This window comes from Marmota marmota, unplaced genomic scaffold (assembly GCF_001458135.2).
Source record: "Marmota marmota marmota unplaced genomic scaffold, marMar, whole genome shotgun sequence".
In the NCBI taxonomy this organism is placed as follows: Eukaryota; Metazoa; Chordata; class Mammalia; order Rodentia; family Sciuridae; genus Marmota; species Marmota marmota.
Window position 1 is genome coordinate 17,674,427 of NW_025999968.1, and position 21,400 is coordinate 17,695,826.

Sequence of the window (21,400 nt, forward strand, 5' to 3'; positions counted from 1 at the left end):
GTTTCTGTACATAATCACTATAGATTGGCTTATGCCATAATAAAAGGTATGGTTACCAGCAATTCCAGAGCTTCCTGTCTATCAAACTCTACCACCTCAAATCCAGAAATCCTGGAAAAGTTATGACTGGCCTATCTTGAAAGTCAGACGCTCAACCCTAGACTGATGTTGCCCAAGGTAGGTTGAATACTATGGAAAGCCCAGCTTGAATGAGGTGTCTCTTTTGAATAACCGAAGTGACCAGGGGAGCCATGTCTGTAAAATATGGCAATTTCCATTCAAACCATGTAGCTGGAGAAACAATATTTCCTAGAAAAGAAAAGCCATCAACACTACAGCAGACAAAGTACTATATGCAACATTAAACAAATAAAACCTCTTATTCCTTATAGGACAAGAAATTAGTTTTATCTCCACAAACTAGTTTTCCAAAGAAGAGTCAAATCACAAGACACACCCAGGGGACTGGGGTTGTAGCTCAGTAGAATGCTTGCCTAGCATGTGTGAGGCACTGGGTTCGATTTTCAGTAGCACCAAATATAAATAAATTAAAAAAAGGACATGCCCAAGGATGTCTCAGCCTTTGTTAAGATTCAGTTAAGCACTATATCTTAGTGCCTATGGCATGCCTAGCATTGTGCCAATCTTGAATTTAGTAAGTGAACCCCCACCTGAAGTTTAGAAACCTTTTCTAAAACCTGTTTTTCATGAAAGAATGGTTGCTGACATGGAATATTTATCAAGTGAAAGAGAATATGAGGCTCGATCCATTAAAGTCACACCAACAGTACAACTGTTTTATTGGGTTCACTTCAAGATTTGCTTTAACACACCCAAACAACCTTCTCTGATTTTCTTTTTATGGTAATATGAAATATATTTTCAAGGTTTTGCAGATTTTAAGTAACTAGGAATAGATTAAACCTTGCAGTTAGTTTGAACAAACTGCCTTTTAAAGAAAGGGAAAGGAATTCTGTTCAGGAAGAAACACTAATAAAACTATATTTCCACTCAATTTTTAAGCTAATAAATTTTCTTATTCAAGCTACCTTTTCTGTGTGCACATATGAACCTTTTGGAAAAGAATTAAAACTCTTTGCCTTTTTCAATCTGTTGACAAATGCTTGAGAATGCTGAGAAATTTCCAAATAACCAGTATGTTTTCTCTTAGGAACAAACTTCAGAGCCTCTTCCCAACTACCAGTATTTTTCAGACACAACAAAATACGCATCATTTGATCTAAGGTGAGATTTTTGGTACCAATATCCCATTGTAAATATTTATCTAATGGAAGGCATTCTGTTGCCAATTTTAGCCGTTTTGCCTTAGCTAGGGATATACCTGGTTGCATATTTTTGTCAACAAATGATCCAATTACATAAATTCTGTCATGCTTGAAAGTAGTCATAACATTGGGAGAATCTGCAGTTAAATATATAATATTGTCCTTTGGAAATAAATCTACATGAGACTTTTCTGTAGCTGTTAAAAGCAACTTGTCCCATTTTTCTCCATAACGTTTAACTAACTCTCTCTGATAAGCACCATCTATTTTAAGATTGCAGAAGTAAATATGGAAAGGATCAACATTTCTTCTGTTCCATCCTTCACTTTCTAAAAGTTGGGAAACAGCATTCTGCAGTTCTTTTGGTTTCATATAATTATCAAAATCCATATCAAAAACCAAAGGTTGTCCAAACTGCATCGCCTGGGCACCCTTCCAGTTCATTGCAGTGTTTATACGTCTGTCCCAAAGTCGAAGAAAAGGAAAGTTTTGCTGTTTATCTTCCTCAGTGGTTTCTAGCAGCATAGCTTGTTTTGCTTCTTCCTTTGCTGCTGCTTTCCTTTCCTTTTTGATTTGCTTTGCTTTTTTCAGTTTTTCCTTAATATACAAAAATTTTAAGTATTTTTTTTTTGATGATTTAGAAGCACATTCCATAATGGCTTTGAGCTGTTCTTCAGTGATGTTTTCTGGTACTTCTTTGCCAAGCAATCTCCACATCTCAATTAATTCTCTGGTGGCAGCTTGAGTATCTTCATCCTTGTTGCTTGAAACTGGGGGAACACCTTCTTCTTGCACACTAGACTTCATTGTGGTTTTCCACCCATCCAATTCTAGCTGTTCAGGAGGGGATATACTTTCCTTATCAGGATAGGACACAGCTGGTATTTTGGAAGACATGCACCTCTGCAGAACTGTTGAATATAAGTTTCTTTTCCTATGAAGGGTAAATGGCACCAAAAATCTGGTGAAAGGTCTTAGGAAAGTGACACTAACACTCATTTTGAGGAAAATAGTCATGTAAGAAAACCACTGTAAAAGAAACAAATGAAATTAAAAGTTAGAAATAAGTTTTAAAACCTCTAATAAACTGTATAATCATAATACCAAAATGCAATCAATTTCTGAAACACAGTGAATTTTTTTTTTCCTTTTTTGGGGGGGTGGGGGGAGTGGCACTGGGGATTTAATCCAAGGGCACTAAACCCATGAGTCACATTCCCAGCCCTTTTTATTTTGTATTTTGAGACAGGGTCTTGTGATCCTCCTGTTTCAGCCTCCTTCCTGTGGCCTCCAGTCCGCCCCCACCCCACCCCAGTACTTGGGATTGAACCAAGGGCCTTGTGCAAGCTAAACTCTACCATTGAGCTATAACTTCAGGCTGCAAAATGAAATTTTTCTACAACTTATATGCTCCATCATAAACTTTCCTAGACTCTTGCAGTTTTGAGCTTGTGATCACTCACTAAGCAAAGTTTAAAACTTATTTGGGTTCTTATTTTAGACATGAATTTCATTAGGCCAAAGGATAACTTAAAGATTATTTTAAAATTTGAATACAGGGGCCTAGAGGATAAATGTAACTAAATAACGGTTATGTACATCAACGACAAAGCTGAGATCATGATGTAGTCTCCTCCCAATAGGTACCTAAATTCAATATCCTTTACAAAGGCAATATATGAAGACAAAGGTTACAGAAGATTGCAAATAGTAAAAAGAACTTAAGAACTGCTGTACCAATGCCCTTATGTTTTCAAAGACAGACCAATACAGAGATCTATTGAACAACCACCACCAAAAATCTCTTCTCCAGTTCAGACTTGACTTTACAGGAAATAATGCTATTATCAAACAAAATGTCCCAAACTGGGACAAACATAAATAAAGCTCCACAATTGTATTCTAAAGAACTAGATGCCAGGGCTGGGGTTGTGGCTCTGTGGAAGAGCACTTGCCTAGCATGTGTGAGGCACTGGATTTGATTCTTAGCACTGCATATAAACAAAACAAAGATCCATCAACAACTTAACAAAAAATTAAAAGAAAACAAAGAACTAGGTGCCACAAGATGATAAAGATGCTTATAAGATGTGATACCAGTATCAAGTTCAAGGTGAAAAAAATTCAAATTTTTACAAAATACAACTAAAACACTTGAAAAAATATCCTTCTTCCCTTGACTTCATCTAATGACCCAGCCTAAGACTCTCAACTCCCTGGCCTATGCACTGATGCCCTCTTTTAAAGGTAGATGTAACTTTTCTGTCCTTATCTCTTTTTAAAATTTATTTCCTCCATGAAATCTGATCGACTTCTGTAGTTTCAATAACTAAGCTTCAGAAAGATATCTCAAACACAACCAACTGAAATAATCTCTCTCCCTTCCTTCCCAGACTGCTCCTCCTCCTAAAACTGTTTCAGGGAGGGATACTGCTATCCAACCAGATGCTCGAGCTAGAAATCAGGAATCATTTCATTACTGTCCAGTCACATTCACTCTACATTCCTAATTTATTTGTTATATTCATTTTACTTCTAAATACTTTTTTAATCCATTCACTTCTCTTCATCACCATTTTCTTAACTGCATTTTCTAGCGCTCAGATTTACTCACCTCCACTTCTAAATCACTGGAGTCAGTGCAATGGCATACCAGGAGTGTGCAGTAGTGTCTGCCACCAATGTAGTGCAGAAACTCCACTATGAAATGTGGCCTACAACTGCAGCTGCCCAGTAGCTCACTGAACGGGTCTACACAGCACAGTCCCCAATGTGTATATATATAAGTCTATTGATGCCACATTAAAGCCCATTAAACTTATTGATGTAGTTTTTCATGATATCATCCTTTGCTTACTTTTTAGTTGCATCTCTACCGATTCTTATATTTGAGATCAATATTTATCATGGCACCCTGTGCATATGATAGTATTCGTAAACCTGTATTTTAACTGGTGACCTATTTGCCTACATGGTAAGAACTATTTGTTCCATTAGGACAAGATCTATGTCTACATTAACACTGAAGCCAATGTTATGCATTATTTTGCTCAGGATAATCACTCAAAATATTTTTCGAGTAAATAGCCTGGGTGAAGTCTTCCCACATTTAAACAATGTTCAGACTTCCTTTAAAGAAAAAGAAATTCCTTCAGATTCCCCCCCAAATTTAACCTGGGGTCGTCAGGCCCCAATCTGATAAGCACTAAATGCAGAAACAAAGTCGTTTGAGTTCTGTCTTTATAACTAGTAAAGACTTAGAATATCACAGAAATGAAAACCTAAATTTTAAAACACTATCAAGGATATCATTTGGAAACATGGTATTACTTATTAAATCGCTTCTCAGTGTATTAAATCACTGGGCTTCCTCCTATCTGTGGGCCTTCGCGCACATGCCACTGTGTGCACCTTAAAGTCGCCCACATTTTCCCACACCACACGCATACCAGGAGTGCGGAGGATAGGCTGCCGCCGATGCGGAGCGCAGGAGACTCCAGGAGTTGACTTCTGCGGTGAAACACGGACCAGAACGGCAGCAGCTCACTGATCCGTCCACAGGGCGATACCAGCCCCACGTAGCACCTCGGAGACGCTGCCGGAAGTACCGCCCTCCTCCTCCCGGCGCTGCCTTCTGACGTCACGCCCGGGAGACAGCGTTCCGGGCTGGAAGCCTAGCGCTGGTGGGAGTGTCTGGCTGTAAAGAGAACGCTATCGAAAGACGCGAGCCTTTCTGTTTCCTACATCAGCCCGCATTTTTCTTAAAAACTCGAATCCTCCTCTCTTAACCTACTCTCTCGTTGAGTATACAATGAATAAAGTTAAGTTACCAAGTAATTTATAAGTATGCATTTCCTAAAATAGAATGGTCTTTCACAAATCTTATGACTCTGCTTTAAATCTTTGACTCTAGGAATTTAACTATAAACCTTATTTACCAGTTTATCACTAGTATTGAGTATAATGTTTGGAACGTGGTTGTTCGCAGCAAATACGCCTCACCTAATTCTTGTAAAATTTAATGTGAAGATAAAACTGAGGCCTTTGAGCCAAAATCCAGCCTGCACTTATTTTGTTTGGGCAACACATTGTTTTCAGATATTTTGGCTTAGTTGACGTTTTAGTTTTTTCACACTTATTTATTTTTTGCAGAGAGAAGAATCTAAGAGCATGGCTCCAGTTTATAGTGAGCAATAACTATTGTTGACTTGTAGGTATGATAACTGTAGTAATCAGAGATGATGTTGGTCCCAGTGTGGAGTTGTTTAGTTGTAAAATGGTACAGTCCTTCAAAAGTCAGAACATATAATTAATATTATGTAGCAGTTCTATTGATTGTATACTCAAAGAATTGAAAAGAGGTATACTTGTACTCAAATGTTCATTGCAACATGATTGACATTAACTACAAGATGGAAGCAATCCAAATGTTCACGAACAGATGGATACCAAAATACTGTAAATGCAAACAATGAAGTTCTGATACATGCTGCAACATGAACTTTAAAAATTTTTTTTAGTTGTAGATGGACACAATACCTTTATGTAATTTATTTATTTATATGTGGTGCTGAGGATGGAACCCAGTGCCTCACACATGCTAGGCAAGCACTCTACCACTGAACTACATACAACCCTAGCCCATGAATGAACTTTGAGACATTATATGGAGTGGAATAAGCTAGACATAAGGTCAGATAGTGTAATGATTCCTCCTATATGAGATATCAGAGGCAAAGAAAAGAGGAAAGTTTGAATAATATTTGTGAGGTGGAATTTATAGCAGTAACTGTTCATGGCTCCTCCCATCCCTTGACCCCTGATAACCACTTCTGTATTTCCTATCTCTATGATTTATAGAATTTGGTGATCACTCTATGGAAGAAATCAATAGTCTGGCATTAGCACTTGCTTCAATTGGTAGTGCAGGGAATGGGGAAAAGGATTACACAGGGCAAGAAAAAAAGATAAGTACAGTTTAAACGTGGCCTATGAGCTTCCTTCAAGACAGCCAAATGATGTTTAGGATATTTGACAGCTGTGTGGTCTAAAGTTTAGAAGAAAGGGTATAGATTTGAGAATTGTTGACATAGAGTCTATGAAACTAAATGAATGAAAGAGAACTTCTAGGGCTTGGGCCATAGAGACTGAAAATAATCTACCAGGTAAGTGGGAGAAAAACAATTAGAATATGACATAGAAACTATGGGACATGTCTCAAGGAAGAGAGATAATATGTTCAAATGCTGCCTAAAAATTTTTCAATGTAGAATGAGAAGTATTGGATTTAACAATAGAAAGGTCAATTGGGAACTTATTATTTATAGTTTGATCCTACTGAGTCAGAAACTCTAGCAGTGGGCAGCAGCAGTCTTCGTCTTAAGAGCTACAGGTTATCCTGATGCACTTTGTTATATTCAAATTCGGGACCCCCAAAAGACCACCAGAGACCAAGATCAATGTAAGCAGCAAAGAGGTGTTTATTGCGAGCTAGCTCAGTCCTCGGCACTCACACAGCAACTGGTAATGCTGAGAGGCCCTGAGCCCAGGGTTTGCAGCAGTTTTATACACTCTTTGGGGAAGGCAGGGACTTCACATACATCATAGCATCTCTTAGCCAGTCATCACACACTGCGGGAAAATCATAAAACAACTCTAAAACATGATTAGCACATTCACTGGAGTGAACAAGTTGGGTAGGGGTGATTGGTTAGTACAAGAGGGGGATTCGTTTGAACTGATTGGTTTAAGCCACGAGGGGAGTACATGCCTGAACTACATGGTTTCCCAACATGTTATCAACCACCATAAACTACTGGAAGGGCATCCCAGGTATTTTCCCTGTCTCATGCTGATTGGTGGTTGCTAGGGGGTTGCTATGGGTCTTCACCTAGCCTAACTGAGTCAGGGTCACCTGGCTCTGCAGATCTCTCCTGTTATTTGTAGATAAACAACTCAGCAGGGTGGGTACTTGCCTAGGAGTGCTCTGTGGGTCTTTTTTTTGTGCCCGCTTCCTTGTACAGTCTTTGCTCTGAGGTAGAGGCTGGTTTCTCAACTCTAAAGTTAGAGAACCATTGCTTTTGAAGAAACATTGAAAAGCGAGTGATACCAGTCCAGTACAGATCTGGAACAGGCTCTTGTTCCCTGGTATTGAAAATTAAACATTGGAGAGATGCTGAGGCAAGGGGGAGAGCAAGTTTTATTTAAGAAAGTGATAGAGACAGACTTCTCTGAAGGGGGCCTCTGTGCTGAAAGCTCTTGGGAGGGGTATGACTTGCTTTCTTATAGACCCTGAAACACCCCCTTTCATTATTGTCTCCTCTTTCTTCCCTGAACGTGCAACTAGACTAGCCACAAGAAAGGAGCAAGGGACAGGAGGTTAATTGTTAGCAACTCAAGAGTGCCCAGGAGCACAGTCTTGGAGATTAAACTTTAGCAACCTATGGTTATCATAATGGTTGCTAATGGTTGTCATTCTGCCTCACCTCCGGCTCAGAGCACGCAACCCGACTTGGCTATCAATAGATTGAGACCTCTGATGAGAAACCAGCCTCTACCTCCGAGCAAAATCAGTAATCCCAGTCATTCAGGAGGCTGAGGATTACAAATTCAAGGCCAGCCTCTGCAATTTAGTGAGGCCTTCAGCAATTTGGCAAGACCCTACCTCATAATTTAAAAAAACAGGAAATAAAAACAAAAAGGGGGCTGGGACAGATCAATGGTAGAGTACCTGCCTCTCATGTGTGAGACACTTGGTTCGATCCTCAGCAGCACATAAAAACAAATCAAAACAAAAAAATAAAGGTATTGTGCCCATCTACCAACTAGAAAAAATATTTAAAACAAACAAAAAAAGGGCTGAGAATATGGTTAATGCCCTGGAAGCCCCTGGATCTAATAATCCTTAGTACAATCAACTAATTAATTTTTTTTTTAAAAAAAGAGGAAACATTGGGTAAGGAGAATTCTGACTAAATAAACCTAACAGAAGTATTTCTGAAGACAGGTCAGGGTGATCAGATCCTTGGACTGATCCTAACAAATGAGCCAAAATAAACCATTTTTTAACCTTTATTTATTTATTTATTTTTATGTGGTGCTGAGGACCAAATCCAGTGCCTCATACATGCTAGGCAAGTGCACTACCAATAAGCCACAACCGCAACCACAAATCTCTTTTCTTTGCCACTTACCCAGTCTGTGGTACTCAGTTATTAGCAATCAAAAACAGATTAATATAGTCTCCTAGCTAACTATCATTTGCCCTCAAACTTAGCCTCATTTTCTCAGGGGAATACTCCCTGAATACCGAAGTATTATTTAGCTCTCATGTTAGATATTCTGTGGCATCCCCACTCCTTTTTTGGTGCTGGGGATTGAATCTAGGACCTTGTGCATGTTAAGCCTGTGTTCCACCACTGAGCTACACTTTCAGCCCTGGCCCCTGATACTTTTTAATACTCTTTGCACTTGTAATTTCTTGTTCATTGTGACTTCTATAAGGATAAAAGCAATATTGGCCTTTTTTGTTATTGTGTCCCGATGTTGAGAGCCACAGCCGAAGGGACCCCAGCAAACTTCCAGCTGCCAGCAAACTTCCAGCTGCCGGCTGATGATTGGCTCACAGCGGCCCCAGCAACATCTAGCTGATTGGCTCCTCTATGGTGATGCTCATTGGGCTGTTTCCCTGCCCTTTCAGACCACGGAGCTGCTCATTGGGGGACTTTTTTGGCTCCGCCCACGTGACCCAGCCAATCGGCCTCAAGAGCAGGAGGATTGTGGGAGGTGGAGAGAGGCTTGTGTTGTTGGAGAGAGAGGCTTGTGGAAAGCCGGTGGTGGCAATTGGGGCTCTGAGGGTTTTTCCTGAGAGGCTGTTTTGTTTGGCGTGTGTGGTTCTAAAAATAAAGTTAGTTTCTTTTGACAAGTGGCTCCTGATTGTGCCCAGCCAGACTGCAGCACTTTGCACTTGTAATTTCTTGTTCATTGTGACTTCTATAAGGATAAAAGCAATGTTGGCCTTTTTTGTTATTGTGTCCCCAACACTTAAAATTGATTAGCCCATAGTAGGCACTCAAATATAAGTAGAAGTTATGAGTGAACATACATACACAACCAACAAATTTAAACAAAATAAAATAAACTTACAAGGAATGTAGTTTTCTTATGATATTATTTTTATTTTAACTTGTAACTTTATTTTGGTATTAACAACATTATAGAAATCAAAGAGTGACTTAAAATTTAATTTTTATCAACTTAAGCTTTGATATGTCATTATACAAAACAATTGCTTTTCTTTTTTTAAAGATTTCTTTTTTTAATTTGTTTTAATTATTTACACATGACAGTACAATGATATTGACATATCATACATTTGAATCAGATGGGGTATAATTTCTCATTTTTCTGAGTGTACAGGTTGCAGAATCACATTGGTCATGCTGTCATGTATATACATACAGCACAAAACAATTGCTTTTCAAAACAAAGATCTTCACACTTACTAATACTATAAAATATTAATAATGGAACTGACTTCCTGGTTCATCAATACTATAAAGTGCTCATGTTCACATTCTAAAAAAGGTAAATGATCAAAACTCAAGGCAGAATATAATATTGTGTATGAGCTGGTATTGTTCTTTTCCTTCTTGCATCTATAGTAGCAAAGTTGTAGAGGGCCAAAGAAGTCTTAGGTAATATTCCCATCAAAATGCCAATGATGGGGCTGGGGCTGGGGCTCAGTGGTAGTGCACTTTCCAGGCATGTGTGAGGCACTGGGTTCAATTCTCAGTACTGCAAAGGAATAAATAAAACAAAGATCTAGGCCTGGGGTTGCAACTCATTTTGTAGCATACTTTCCTCAAATGCACAGGGCCCTGGGTTCAATCCCAGCACCATCAAAAAGAAAAAAATAATAATAAGATAAAGATCTATCGACAACTATAAAAATTATGTGTGTGTATGCATACACATATACACACACACACACACACGCACACACAAAAGAATTTAAAAAATGACAATGACATTTTTCACAGACCTAGAAAAAACAGTCCTAAAATTCATTTGGAAAAATAGAAGACCCAGACTAGCCAAAGCAATTTTATGCAAAAAAAAAAAAAAAAAAAAAAAAGCAATGCTGGAAGCACCACAACACCTCACTTCAAATTATACTACAGAGTTATAATAACAAAGAATATATGGTACTGACATAGAAATAGACACACAGACTGATGATACAATAGAAGACACACACACAAAAAAATAAAAACTCACACATCTACCATAATCTGGTCCTTGACAAAGGTACAAAAAACATACATTGGAGAAAAGATAGGCTTTGACAAATAGTGCTAGGAAAACTGGTTATCCATATGTAGAAGAAGAGACTAGACCCTGTCTCTCATTCTGCACAAAACCCAATTCAAAATGAATCAAAGTCCTAGGAATTAGACCAGAAAATATGCAACTCCTAGAAGAAAACATAGGGTCAACACTCCAACATGTAGGCACAGAGATATTCTCAGGAGGACCCCTAAAATTCAGAAAAGAATGCCAAGAGTAATGGGATAGCATCAAATTAAAAAGCTTCTGCACAGCAAAGGAAACATTTAACAATGTGAAGAGAGAATGTACAGAATGAGAAAATCTTTGCCAGATACTCTTCCAACAGAGCATTAATATTTAGAATCTATATAGAACTCAAAAAACTTAACACTAAAAAACCAAATAACCTAATTAATAAGTGGTAAATGAATTAAACAGACACTTCTCAAAGAAAAATTCAAATGGCCAACAAATATATGAATAGATTTCAACATCATTAGCAATTAGGGAAAAGCAAATCAAAACTACACTGAGATTTTATCTCACATCAGTCAGAATGGCAGTCATCAAGAATACAAATAATAATAAATGTTTGAGAGGACATGGATAAAAAGGAACACTTTTAGTACAACCACTGTGTAAAACAGTATTGTAGGTTCCTCAAAAGACCAAGCATGGAACCACCATATGACCCAGCTCTACCACTCCTTGGTATTTATCTTAAAGAATTTATAGTTATAGCATAGTGATAGATGCACACCCATGTTTATAGCAGCACTATTCATAACAGCCAAACTATGGAACCAGCCTAAGTGTCCATGAATGAATGAATAGATAAAGTAAATATGGTATATATACACAATGGAGTTTTTATTCAGCCATAAATAAGAATGAAATTTTGTCATTTGCTAGAAAATGGGTGGAACTAGCAAAATTAGCCAAGCTCAGAAGGTTGTATGTTTTCTCTCATATGTGGAAGCTAGAGATAAAAAAGGAAAACAAATGTGGGGGTGGGAAGGTGTCTCATGAAAATCAAAAGGAGATCATAGACTAGAGGAAAGGAAACACAGGGAAGGAGGAAGGGAAGGAAAGGGGAAATACTGGTGAAAGATATTAGCCAAATCATATTGTAGTATTGTGTGCATGTAGGAATAGTTAACAACAAATTCCATCATTATGTACAACTACAATACACCAATGGGTTAAAAAAGAGCTGAAGATTAACAAAAGTGAAGGAGAAAAAGGGCAATCCTTTCCTTTCTTCCTTCATTTATTGTTTTAGTACTAACTACAATAACATATATTTGTGTATTGTCTACGTCCTCCTATTAGAATGTAAGTTCCATTACAGCAGAGATAGGGACTTTATTTAATTCACTACTATATCTCTAGTTCTTGGAATAGTACTCGGTACATAGCAGGCACTTAAATATTATTAGAATTGTAAGGATTTTTTCAAGGATGTGAGAAAGTAAAGAGCACTTCAAAAGTTATTTAGCTATATACATGAAAGATGCACATGACTCTTTTGATAAGTTGTAGAAGCTTCCTCTATAATCCTAAAGTTAATAAGTGTCAAATAATTAATCTTACAAAATATCCTACATATTGTGAAAGTTGTCAGAATCAAAATGGAGTCATTTTAGTCAGACTAACAACAACAACAACAACAACAAAAAAAAACAAATCTGGGAGTTTATGAAGGAGGACTTTTCATGTACATGTGCCTAAAACAAGAACTATCACAAAAGCCAGCTAAAACCACTATCTTACACAAAGGCCACCACAACCTTACACAGAAAATACTTTTGTAAGGATGTCTGTCCAACTTTGGATGGATGCCACTGTTGTAACTGATCCTTGTAACTACTGATTATTATTTCAAAATAACTTATCTACTCCTTCTCATTTTGTCTTTAAAAAGTTCCCTTTGCCCCAACTTTCTTGAATATGCAAATAGTTTACTATGGCACAGGTATTCCAATTGCAATGTTATTCCCAAATACATTCATTAATCTTTGGAGATTTTTTATGGTCTTGTCAACATCTATCTGTATATATGCTTTTTCTTTTATGAATCAAAATTATCCATCTCTGGGAACTGGAGGTATTGCTCCAGTAGAGTGCATGCTTAGCATGGATATGGTTCTGGGATCAATCTCCAGCATTGCCAAAATAAATAAATAAATAAATAAAAGAAAAAGAAAAAAGAAAAAGTCCATCTTGCTCAAGCAAATCAAGATAGCTTATTAAGACAGGAGGAAGAGAAACTGTTTTTATGCTTAGCTTCCTAAAGAATATGCTTGAATATGGTAGTGTAAGGGAGAAAAATATTTTTTGCCTTTACAATGTAAGTTCTTTGTTGCGATGGACCTCTGTAACAAGAAAGAGGAATAAAAGAAAAACAAACAAATTAATTAATGCTTGAAGCACACACCACATGGGAGAAGACCCTACAAAAATAATTCAAAATAATGGCTTAGAACTCTGGCTTGTAAGTATCATCTACAAAGAACAACATATTTGTGAAGAAATGAAAGGATAAAGGAGAGGATTTTAAGTTTCCAAAGGTGGAAAAAATATGGGAATACAAAGTTGCTAGGCATGGTGGTACACACCTGTAATACCAGCAGCTCAGGAGGCTGAGGTTGGAGGATCACAAGTTCAAAGCCAGCCTCACCAATAGTGAGGCGCTAAGCAACTCAGTGAGACTCTATTTATAAATAAAATACAAAACAGGGCTGGGGATGTGGCTTAGTGGTCAAGTGCCCCTGAGTTGTCCCCAGTCCCCCCCCCCCATATATATTTCGGAAGAAATTAAGGCAGTAGGTTTGTTTGTAGATTTCCTCTGGCTGATAGGAGTCTAGAGTTGACTGGAATAAAGGAGAATATATGTCCTCTTGACAGAAAAGAGAGAGAAGAGAAAGAGATTTCCCTTCACCTACTGCTTTTTCTTTTTGTCTTTTCTTTCTTTCTTTTTTTTTTGGTACTGGGGATTGAACCCTGGGGAACTCAACCACTGAGCCACATGCCCAGCCCCCTCCCCCTCTTTTTCTGAGACAGTTTTGCTAACTTGCTTAGGCTGGTTTATGAACTTTCGATCCTCCTGCCTCAGCCTCCCAAACTGCGGGGGATTACAGGCATGTGCCAACGTACCCAGCAATTTACTGCTTCTTTGTGTGTGAGCCATGTCCCCAGCCCTCTTTTTATATTTTATTTAGAGACAGGGTTTCACTGAATTGCTTAGGGCTTTGCTAAATTGCTGAGGCTGGCTTTGAACACATGATCCTCCTGCCTCTGCCTCTGGAGCTGCTGGGATTACAGGCGGGTGCCACTGTGCCTGGCTCTTTCCCTTATACTTTAAATTACTTATTTTTATCTAATACAATGTAAAAGTGGTATAAATAGTTCATACTGATTGTTTTAGGATTACTGTCTAGAAAAAAAGTCTATGTTTAGTACAGTGGCAACCACCAATGTACTCTTGTCTCTGAATTTGACTACTCAAGATTACTTGTAATTATCTTTAAGAAGAGGGTGAGTGATGCACTAGAATCAAAGATACAAATAATTAGCCCATTTTTATTTTCAAGGAATACCTTTCCTCTTTAGGATGATAAAATATTTATATTTAACAATATTTTACATTTTCACAGATCATTAGAAAGTCTGAAAAATAATCTTATAACCTGAGAAGTTAAAGACCAATCCTGTTATACAGTGATACTATTCTGTAGTAGTTATAATCCTTTGCTATATATAAGAAAAAGGCTCTTTTGTATATTCTACTCTATTAAAAAAACATAAAGTTGTAGGGCATGGTGGTGCATGCCTGTAATCCCAGTGACTGGAGAGGCAGAGACAGGCGGATTGCAAGTTCCAGACCAGCCTCAGCAACTTAGAAAGGTCCTAAGCAAAGTAGCAAAAATCTGTCCCAAAACAAACAAAAAAACAAGGCTGGGGGATGTAGTTCACTAGTAAAGTGCCTCTAGGTTAAATCCCTAGTACCAGAAAAAAATTATATAAAATAAACTACAATTAGAAATAACTGGTTCACTCTCATCAAACTGAAATGCTATATTCAGTGCAATGGTATGTATAATTGAAATATGAATAATTTGATTAACTTCTTATAAATTCATTTCTCTTAAATCAACTTCTTACTGCTGAAACTGTAGAATCACTTTATGGAACCTATTAGCTTGACAGAAATGAATTACTCCTACTTTTATTTTTTTATGTTTTCATCTCTTAGCTCTAGTTCCATCTTTTGCAATTCAGTTATTTCCCATAATTTTGGCTGATGAATTAAGGCAGTTTGAGAAAACTTAAAATTCAGTTATTTTACAGCAAACGTGCCCTCTCTCCAGTCAGGGATAGAACTCAGGCAAGTTAGGCAAGCTCTCTATCACTGAACTATACTCCCAATCACATAAGCAATGTTTTTTTTTTTATACAGAAATAAACCAGGGTCTAAATGAAATCCTTATAATGAATTTCATTCTCATTAAGTCCAGAAATATACCTGCCTTCAGTCACTCATGGCACCAAAGCCCCAAACCTCAAGGCACCTGAGGGGCTTACCTACACCTCATTCCTAATGCTTTTTGAGCTACCCTCTTTACTGACTTTGGTAAAGATGGGGGATGAGTGTTAAACTCAAGTATTTCCCGAGTCTCTTCTGGCTTGGGACATTCCATAATCATTTTGCCTAATTAGAGCATTTGGCTGAATTTTGTTAATGTGATTAAATCATAAACCTCATAAACCATCACTAAAGCTTACACATTTATTTTAAAATTATTCAAGTATGTACACTATGGTTAATAGTATAGGACAAATTTTTACACTGACAAGTTATTTCCAAAGGATTTCAAAAGTTGCAGGCTGAAACTACCAGAGGTTGGGTTCCTTGAGGACAGGGCCCTTAAATTCCATAATAAGTATTTGTAGAGAGCATTCCAGATAATACCCCCCAACCTTGTTGTCATCTCAGTATTTTGTTTAAAAAAAGTTGAGATCTAGCTCTTATTTCTTGGGCCTTTAAAAAAGAATTTTAATACAGATATCAATTACTATATCTATTACTGCTAACCTATTCTGCGTATTTTCACTCCAATGCCAATTATTAACTATGTTGTTGAACAGTGGTTTTGCCATCCTAAAATCTCCCACCTCCCTTTCTTTTTTGTGGTACTGGGGATTAAAACCAGGGGCACTGTACCTCTGAGATACATCCCCAGTGCCCCTGCTTTCTTGTTTAATTTTATTCTGAGATGGGGTCTCACTAAGTTGGCCTTAGTCTCACTGGCTTCAAACTTGTCATCCTCCTGTCTCTGCCTCCCAGAGGGCTGGCAGTACAGGAATGCGCCACCACCATGCTTGACAGTCTTAACATCGTTTTGTTTCTGAGTTTCAGAATGCTCCTTGAAGACAAAGCTATGGTGGGAATGAAAATAATACAGCCAAGGGTGAAGGTTCAGTTTCATATTTCTGGGACCATCTCACAAGATCCAGTAAAGTTAGGAGGAATTCCTCACGTTTCCCCCTTTAACATCTGTCCACTTAATTTTCAAAGTTAACAAAGCCTTTTGAAGACCCCAGGCTAAAACTGCGCAGCCAGACTTACTTTCACTTAGGTGGTGATATTATGAAATATGCATCAGTAAATAACCATTAGACAGGGAAGCCCGCAAAGAAAACAAGACCCAGGAAGCGATTTCCGGGCTGAGGTGGGAGGGGCGGCCAATTTCCGGTTGGAGGACTGGCGAGGGCTCTTGCGCAAGCGCGGTCCTCACTTTCCTGGCTTTCTGTCTCCACTGCCCCTCCCCCAAGCCGGAGGGGTCTTGAGGTGACAGCGCTTGCAACTGCGACTCCAGTAGGAAGAGAAGATGGACAAGAGGAAGCTCGGGCGACGGCGATCTTCATCTGGTGAGAAAGGGCTGGAAGAGGGTTGAACATACTGTCTTCTACCTAGGAGGTGACGGGTGTTGTGTTGCGGCCCCGAGCTTTGAGGTGAGAGGGAGGGCGAGGCGGGGGCGCGCACAATGGAAGGCTCCGGAGTGGCTCCCGCCCCTCGAGTCAGACACTCAGTCCGAGCTGTCATCCCAGCCGTGGAGGCTCTTCGCTGCAACACCCTTTGATTTTTTTCCCCCTTCTTCTGCGAACACTCTCCTGGAGTCTCACGGCCCACGGATCTCCCCGGTTGGCTTGCTGCTCCCCTGCCACGCCTTCCTCGTAATTCCACCAATGTGCCAGTTTCATTTCCAGCTTCTCAGCACCACTTTGCTCAATTCCTTTGATTCTTGCTTTTTTTTTTTTTACCTCGACTCCCTTCTCCCCGCTGGCACAGAAGGAAAGGCGGGGCTTGATAATTGCCACTTCGATCCTCAAATAAATGCCTTATTGTATCTGATTCTTATGAATAGGTTTGCTTAATAGCCTTTTTCTTTTCCAGCCTCCTGCTTTTCCCAAAAGTGATCAAACAAAAGATCTGAAGCCCAGCTGTGTGTGTGTGTGTGTGTGTGTGTGTGTGTGTATACTGGGATTGAACCTGGGGTGCCTGTACCAATCAGCTACATCCCCGGCTACTCTTTATTTTGAGACTGGGTCTCCAAAAGTTTCTAAGCCTGGCTTTGAGCTTGGGATCCTCCTGCCTCAGCCTCCCGAATAGCTGAAATCACAAGCATGCAGTGCCTCACTGGCACTAGTGTTTTCATCTCATTGTATTTTTTTTTAAGTTGTAGATGAACACAATATCTTTATTTTATTTAGTTATTTTTATATATTGCTGAGGATCAAACCCAGTGTCTCCTACTTGCTAGGCGAGTGCTCTACCACCGAGCCACAAACTCAGCCCCACTTACAGTATTTTTGATTTTGAAATTGCTTTAAGGTTTAAATAACTATTTTAAGTTTTTTTTTTTTTTTTGGTTAAATTGTGGTAATACAAAATCGTTTTTAAGATGTGAAGTAGAGCTCCAGTCAACACACATTTTTGTCAAACATGTCATCCATTAAGGGTACCTCAAATCCTTGTGTTAAGTCGGGTAGATTTAGGAGAGTAGTATAGTAGCACACAGTCTAGTACATAAACTAACATCTTATGACCCAATTACTTCATTTTAAAGTTTATTATTGTACCATTTAGTTTTGTAGATCTGACGTTAACCATTACAAATTTATGTAGGAGAACCTTGTGTCTGAGCATTTCAAACTGTTTTTTGGGTGCAAAGGAGAGTGAATGGGGATCTTAGAGGACTTTGCTTAGACTGTTAAAACTCTGAGGTCTCTTTTCATATACAGTTAATGTTTACCACTTTTTGTGTATTTTAGGGATGTTAATCTTTACCTTTGAAAGAATATGTCTGATGTAACTCTAGGTTTATATTGCATATATGCCTCCAATAGATCAATATTTTTTAATATCTCACCCCCTGAAGTCATCAAGTAAAACCAACACATTAGAAAAATGAAGTGTTTATTTGGTGTCATTTTGTGTTTCTTAACAGAACTTTAGGTATAGTCATACTTAGTTTAAAGCTTTTTTTTTAATAAATGCATTTCATCTTGGTTTATTACATTTGTGAGGTAGAGCAAAATAGTAGCTTTGTTGTCCATCAAATTCTGTTCCTTTTTACCTGATTATACTTAGATTGATTTATTATAGTTATTTTGATGAAAGTAGTTGTGGGAAATCAACTTTGAGAATTAAACTGCTAATCTTTGTAAAATACATTGATATTTATGTTATACCTCTAGAGTTTTTTTTTTTTTTTTAACAATTTCTATTTTGCAGCTCTTCTTTCTGAAAAGTATTGTATAGGAACCGTTTCCGAATCTAATGTTACCTAATTGTTCTCCCGCATATATCTAGTTTACAATGTGAACATTAATTTTAAAGAACACTGCTGCTTTTCCTAATGATGTGTTTTAATTTTCCCATATAAATTCTCAGGAATAAAATGTGCTCAGTTGGTTGAAAGAGATTCTGTGTAATGGTTATATATATGTAGCTGCTGCTTCATGAGGATTTATTGCTAACTGGAACGGAAATAAAGTGATGTTTTCTGGTCATCACAATTCATAAATTCACAGAAAGAGGAGTTCTTAATTTTAATTTTTAAAAGATTTTTTAAAAAGATGGACACAATATCTTTCTTTATTTATTTTTATGTGGTGCTAAAGATTGAACCCAGTGCCTCACATGTGAAAAGCAAGTGTTCTACCACTGAGCTATAACCCCAGCCCCTTAATTTTAATTTTTTTTTGTTGCTGTAATATGGATTGAACTCAAGGTTTTGCACATGTGAGGCCAGTGCTCTACCACTGAGCTACAACCCCAACCCTTTTTGTTTTATGTATTTTGAGGTAGGTCTCCTTAAATTGCCCAGGCTGGCTTTTAACTTGTGATCCTCCTGCCTTGCCTGCTTGAGTAGCTGACATTCCAGATGTGGGTCACCCTGCCCAGCTAAGAAAGAGATATTTGATAAATAACATAGGAAGAGTAGGTAGAAGCATGGCAGTAGAGATAAAAGAAGACACAAATTTTGAAGTTTTGTCTATAAGATTGTAATAGGCTTGGCTGAACTTGTTTCTCCTAAAAAAGGAAGAACTCTTAGGTTCATCTAGTGTATTGCTTAGAACTCTTTCAGTTCCAAGTAGTAGCAGAAACCAAATTCCAGCTGGTTTAGGCTAAACACAAAATAAGTACTTCTAATTCATGTAACTGATAACTGCAGCATACCAAAGCAGTAAGTAGGTGGGAAGGAAAGACTTCTAGAACAAGCTTGAATAGAAATTAGGTGAAAGATTCTTTTTTGAAGAATATTATAGATTTTAATTATGTTGATAGGGAGTGGGAAAGAGGTAGCTGGTGAGGGAAAGATTAAAGATACATCAGGTAGGAGACAATTGATGCAGTGAAGGTCTAGAAGAAATAGAATAGTAAAATAACAGGTTGGTGAGATATAGTAAAAGGAGCAAGGATTCATAAAGATAGATACAGTTTGAGACGTTAAGGATATTGCAGTCATGGCATCTACAAGATATCTTTTGAGAAAGAATAACTTTTAAAATAGTTTTAGAAACTCAGAATAGGAGGTCAGTTGGGATGAATAAAATAATTATCAAATCATTTTGAAGTCTTTAAGTGTGAGTTTATAGTTGCTACAACTATGTGACTTCAATAATGCTAAGCAGTACAGGAGCAAGAATTTGGGGGGGGGATGAAGTTTAATTTTACTTAAGGTTAAAAGTTATGACAGGATGTGGGTGCAAAGAATGGGTTCAGTGAGAGTCAGGAATTCATGGACCAAAGGATAGAATGTTGTATAATGAGAGGTTCACATCTGAGATTCTGTTTTCCTTAAGTCTACTCGTGAATGTATAATCATGGAATGGGGATATATAGAAGTTATTGGAGTAAATAGAGATGAGTCCATTGTTTCATTCAGGGATATGTTAGTGTTTGAGGATGACAGTAGATTTTAATGACAAAGTGGAAAACTATGAACCATATATTTTAGTATTCTAGGAACATTAGTGAAGATCTTGAGTTTGCAAATGTCAGTCACAGTATGGGTGAGGGAATATATCCAATTTATGGGGATTTTATTTATTTTAATTTTTGGAGACATTTTATACATCTTTATGGGGCACATATGGTAATTTAGTACCTGTATATGACATATAATTATCAAATCAGCATTTCTATCCATTCAAACTTGATTTTTTTTTTGTGATAGGTATATCATACTCTTCTAGTCATTTTGGAATATAGATTGTTGTAATCAATAGTTATCCCACTGTGCTATAGAAAAACCAGAACTAATCCCTCTGCTCTGTGATTTGGGCCCTCTTATTGAACTTCCCATTCCCCCTCTCCCCTGCCTTTCAAATTTATGGGAATTTTTTTCTTTTTAAAAATGTATTCATTTTAGATATACATGACAGTAGAGTGTATTTTGACATATTATACATGCATGGATAAATTTATGGGCATTTAAAAGGAAGAATTATTATTATTATTTATTTTTATTTTTTATTTTGTGGTGCTGGGTATTGTACATGCAAGGCAAGCACTCTACCATCTGAGCTATATCTCCAGCCCCATGGAAGAGTTATTGTAATAAAATTAGAATGTTAATTGGAAGTAGTAGTAGTGGGGGAAGGATATTGTTAATTTCTATTCCTGGGTTTATAAAAAAGTTATGTGGGTTGATAAAAAAAAATTGGATTGAGTTAACTTAAGATGGAGGAAGTGTCCAAGGAAAACATTCAGAATCTAAGGAGTTGTATTGATTTTGCAAAGGATTTTAGTGGACTAAGAGATGGAGACAAATGTAGATCAGAGGTGTTTTATCTTCTTTGCTGCTTTGGCTAAAAGATGTGACAAGAGCAACTGTAGAGGAAGAAAAGTTTTTTTGAGGGCTCACAGTTTCAGTGGTCTTAGTCCATAGAAGGCCGGCTCCATTCCTCCTGGCTCAAGGTAAGGCAGAATAGCATGGCGGAAGAGTGGCAGAGGGAAGCAGCTCACATGTTGATGAGGAAGCAGAGAGAGACACCATGCTCCAGATACAAAATATATACCTCATAGCCACTCCCCAAATGTATCATTTTCTCCAGCCACACCCCACCTCCCTCCAGTCACCACCCAGTTAATCCCATCAGGGATTAACACACTGTTTAGGTTAAGGCTATAACCCAATAATTTCTCCTCCAAACCTTACATTATCTCACACATGAGCTTTTGGGTGACACCTTAGATCCGAATCATAACAAGA

General features: G+C 37.8%; 2 protein-coding genes across 10 annotated transcripts in view; one reads left to right on the forward strand and one right to left on the reverse strand.

Annotated features, from left to right (window-relative positions):
• Nucleotides 1-770: 770 nt before the first annotated feature.
• Nucleotides 771-4,900, reverse strand: Trmt10c (tRNA methyltransferase 10C, mitochondrial RNase P subunit). The gene is made up of 2 exons (XM_015478571.1): nucleotides 4,736-4,900; nucleotides 771-2,315 (listed from the first exon to the last, which is right to left on the reverse strand). Exon 2 carries the CDS (start codon nucleotides 2,301-2,303, stop codon nucleotides 1,041-1,043), a length of 1,263 nt encoding a protein of 420 aa, XP_015334057.1. The 5' UTR covers nucleotides 2,304-2,315; nucleotides 4,736-4,900; the 3' UTR covers nucleotides 771-1,040.
• An 11,506-nt stretch (nucleotides 4,901-16,406) lies between these two features.
• Nucleotides 16,407-21,400, forward strand: part of Senp7 (SUMO specific peptidase 7) — a 151,198-nt gene continuing 146,204 nt past the window's right edge. For all 9 annotated transcript variants that reach the window (XM_015478572.2, XM_048803394.1, XM_048803395.1 and 6 more), the window contains exon 1: nucleotides 16,407-16,547. In XM_015478572.2, coding sequence (XP_015334058.1) covers nucleotides 16,508-16,547 — 40 coding nt within the window. In that variant the 5' untranslated portion in view covers nucleotides 16,407-16,507. The remainder of the gene's footprint in view (nucleotides 16,548-21,400) is intronic.